Raw genomic sequence first — 2,955 nt, forward strand, 5'->3', positions numbered from 1 at the left:
TCAAAGGACTAAATGTAGACCTTCCATTCTATCCAGCAATCCCACTACTGGGTATCTATCCAAAGGAAAAGAAGTCATTATATCAAAAAGGCACCTGCACAAAAATGTTGATTATAGCACAATTTACAATTGAAAAGATATGGACTCAACCAAATGACCATGAACTAATAAATGAATGAAGAAAATGTGGTGTGTGTGTATGTGTGCATACATATATATACCATAAAGTACTACTTAGCCATAAATAAAGAATTAAATAATGCCTTTTGCAGCAACTTGGATGAAACTGGAGACCTTTATCTTAAGTGAGGTATCTCAGGAATGGGAAAAACAAATACCATATGTTCTCACTTATAAGTGGGAGATAAACAATGTGTGTGTGTGTGTATATATATATATATAGTCATAAAGTGGTATAATGGACATTGGAAACTAAGTAGGAAGGAGGCAGGGGGAAGTGATAAAAAATTACCTATTGGGTACCATGTACACTATTCTGGTGACTGCGAAAGAGAGAAAGCCCCAGGGAGACCAGCACTGCAGATTCTTCATCACTGTTAGAATAAGCAACCCACCTCCTCCTCCGCCACCCCATTTTTCCTCCTTCAAGCGGATCTTGATAAGACTATAGAGGCAGCTAATGCTAAGCTTGGTCAGGGGAGGAAGAACGATGTGGCCAGTACAACATGGAAGGAAAATGTTAGGGAAAAAGTATCTTTTAGCAGGAGAACTCAGTGGAGTAGAGGCTATGAAATTCAGGACAAGCGATTGGAGAGAGAAAAGACATTTATGAGGAAGTCTAAAGAAAATAAATAATTAAAAAATAGCAAAATTCTACCCCCATAATCAAGCCTCCACCTGAATCGTTTTTTGAGGAGTGGTAAGGCATCGGCGGCAGGGGCTATTGCCCACACACATTAGTTGTACACAGACTCACAGTTGTATTGTCCCAAGGTCTGAACTAACCCCTCATTTCTTTATTTCTTAAATGCCTTGCTTTTTCATGTGCCCTTTTGAGTGAGAGATTCAGAAATAAACACACTGAACACATTTCGTTGCAGTGAAAATAATTGTTCTTTATTAGCCAGAAGCCAGATGCTCAAAGTCCTTTATAATTTCCCTATGTTTTGTAGTTGGGCTCTGGGGACAAAGGGACCTTTAATCAGAATTGAGCAGCAGGAAAGGGAGCTCAGTGGTACTTGTGAGCCAGAGCATTGGCCACACCAGCCACCACCTTCTGAAAGGCAGCCTGCACCGCCGGGCTGAATGCATTGCCAAAGTGTTCAGCCAGCACAACCACCAGCACGTTGCCCAGGAGCTGTGGGGAAGAGACGAGAGATATGGACATGATTAGTAGAGGGACCCAGCTTGGACTCAGAATATTTCAGCCTCATCTCAAGCTGTGCTTAGCACTGTAACCATAAAACAAAAGCGGAACAACTGCTGGATCTTAGCTGCTACTACCAATATGACACCTTCCATATCAGCCATGATTTACATGCAAAAAAGTCCCTCCCTATTACTATAACCTAGAAATTAAATTGTCACTGTCATTCTTTAGAATGATGCAAAGCAGCATGATATGGTTCATAAGAAGTAAGACAAAAAACCAAAAAAGTGGACTAAAAGAAGAAAGGGTTTTTTAAAAATCACAAATGTCAAATTACTTTGATTTGGTCATTACACCATGTATATATATATATGAATCAAAACATCACACTCTACACCATAAATATGTACAATCATTATGTGTCAACTAAACATAAAATAAAAATAAAATAAATAAAGTAGGTAGATTATTAATATCCAAACAATACACATACATATCAAATAGCAACATACTAGGCAGACTGTTTAAGTTCTTCAGGGTTTTTTTTTTTTTTTTTTTGGTCACTTAAGTTATCTTCTAGATATTTCCCCTTTGTTACATAAAAAATTAAATAAAAAAAAACAGAATAAATGACAGAAAAAAAAAAAGAGGAAAACAAGAAATAAATAATAGAAAACAAAGGTTGTGAGCAGAGAATAAAAGAAACTAAATAACCCTTAGGGGCCCACAGTGATGCCACCAGGTGCCTCTTTCCCATTCTAAACTGGACTTGGTACCCATGCCCCTCCACATAACATGAACTTGGCAATAGAGAGAAAGAAGAAGAGAAACATTGAAGGTCCCATAGACTCACAGTGAAGTTCTGAGGATCCACGTGCAACTTGTCACAGTGCAGCTCACTCAGTTGAGCAAAGGTGCCCTTGAGGTTGTCCAGGTGATGCAGACCTTCACTAAAGGCACTCAGCACCTTCTTGCCATGGGCCTTCACCTTAGGGTTCCCCATAACAGCAGAAGGAGAGGACAGGTCCCCAAAGGACTCGAAGAACCTCTGGGTCCATGGGTAGACGACCAGCAGCCTGAGGGGGTGAAAGCAACCCAGGAGACAGAGAGAGTCAATACCTGTCAGAAACCCAGGAGTCTACCCTGGCTCCACAGGCCCAGTTTCCGTTTGTCTCCTTAAGCCTGCCCTATAACCCCGATACCAACCTGCCCAAGGCCTCGCCACCAACTTTCTCTACATCCACCTTGCCCCACAGAGAGGTGACGTGAGCATTCTCTTCAGGACTCAGCAAAGTCATGGTGTCTGCTGTTGCTAGTGAACACAGTTGTGTCAGAAGCAAGTGTAAGCAGTAGCTGCCCCCACCCTGACTTTTATGCCCAGCCCTGGCTCCTGCCCTCCCTGCTCCTATGAGCAGATTGGCCAAGCCCAGGGTGTGGATCTCCAGGGTGAGGCCTGAATGGTGGCAGCAGTACTTGTCCTTGGCAGTTCTGAAACTGGTTTAGGAGTCTAACTTCAGACCCTCAGCCCTCCCTCTATGTATCTCCTGGTTCCATCCGAATAGCATGAATTGCTACTAAAAACATCCTCCTTGGCAAGTTTACTCATACAATTTTGGGAATCACAG

The 2,955-nt window shown here is 41.9% G+C and overlaps 1 protein-coding gene across 1 annotated transcript; it reads right to left on the reverse strand.

Annotated features, from left to right (window-relative positions):
* Positions 1-1,119: 1,119 nt before the first annotated feature.
* On the reverse strand, positions 1,120-2,655 carry LOC138384115 (hemoglobin subunit beta). Its single transcript, XM_069469386.1, has 3 exons — positions 2,537-2,655; positions 2,184-2,406; positions 1,120-1,318 (listed from the first exon to the last, which is right to left on the reverse strand). The coding sequence occupies exons 1-3, from the start codon at positions 2,626-2,628 to the stop codon at positions 1,190-1,192; spliced, it is 444 nt and encodes a 147-aa protein (XP_069325487.1). The 5' UTR covers positions 2,629-2,655; the 3' UTR covers positions 1,120-1,189.
* Positions 2,656-2,955: the final 300 nt, after the last annotated feature.

Source organism: Eulemur rufifrons, chromosome 6, assembly GCF_041146395.1.
Source record: "Eulemur rufifrons isolate Redbay chromosome 6, OSU_ERuf_1, whole genome shotgun sequence".
In the NCBI taxonomy this organism is placed as follows: domain Eukaryota; kingdom Metazoa; phylum Chordata; class Mammalia; order Primates; family Lemuridae; genus Eulemur; species Eulemur rufifrons.

Bases quoted from the DNA above. Each gene is read 5' to 3' on its own strand.
- LOC138384115 (XM_069469386.1), bottom strand. From the start codon at position 2,628: ATGACTTTGCTGAGTCCTGAAGAGAATGCTCACGTCACCTCTCTGTGG. The intron at 2,407-2,536 runs GTTGGTATCGGG...TCACCCCCTCAG, and splicing joins GGTGGCGAGGCCTTGGGCAG to GCTGCTGGTCGTCTACCCAT. The intron at 1,319-2,183 runs GTGAGTCTATGG...TCTTCCCCACAG, and splicing joins TGGATCCTCAGAACTTCACT to CTCCTGGGCAACGTGCTGGT.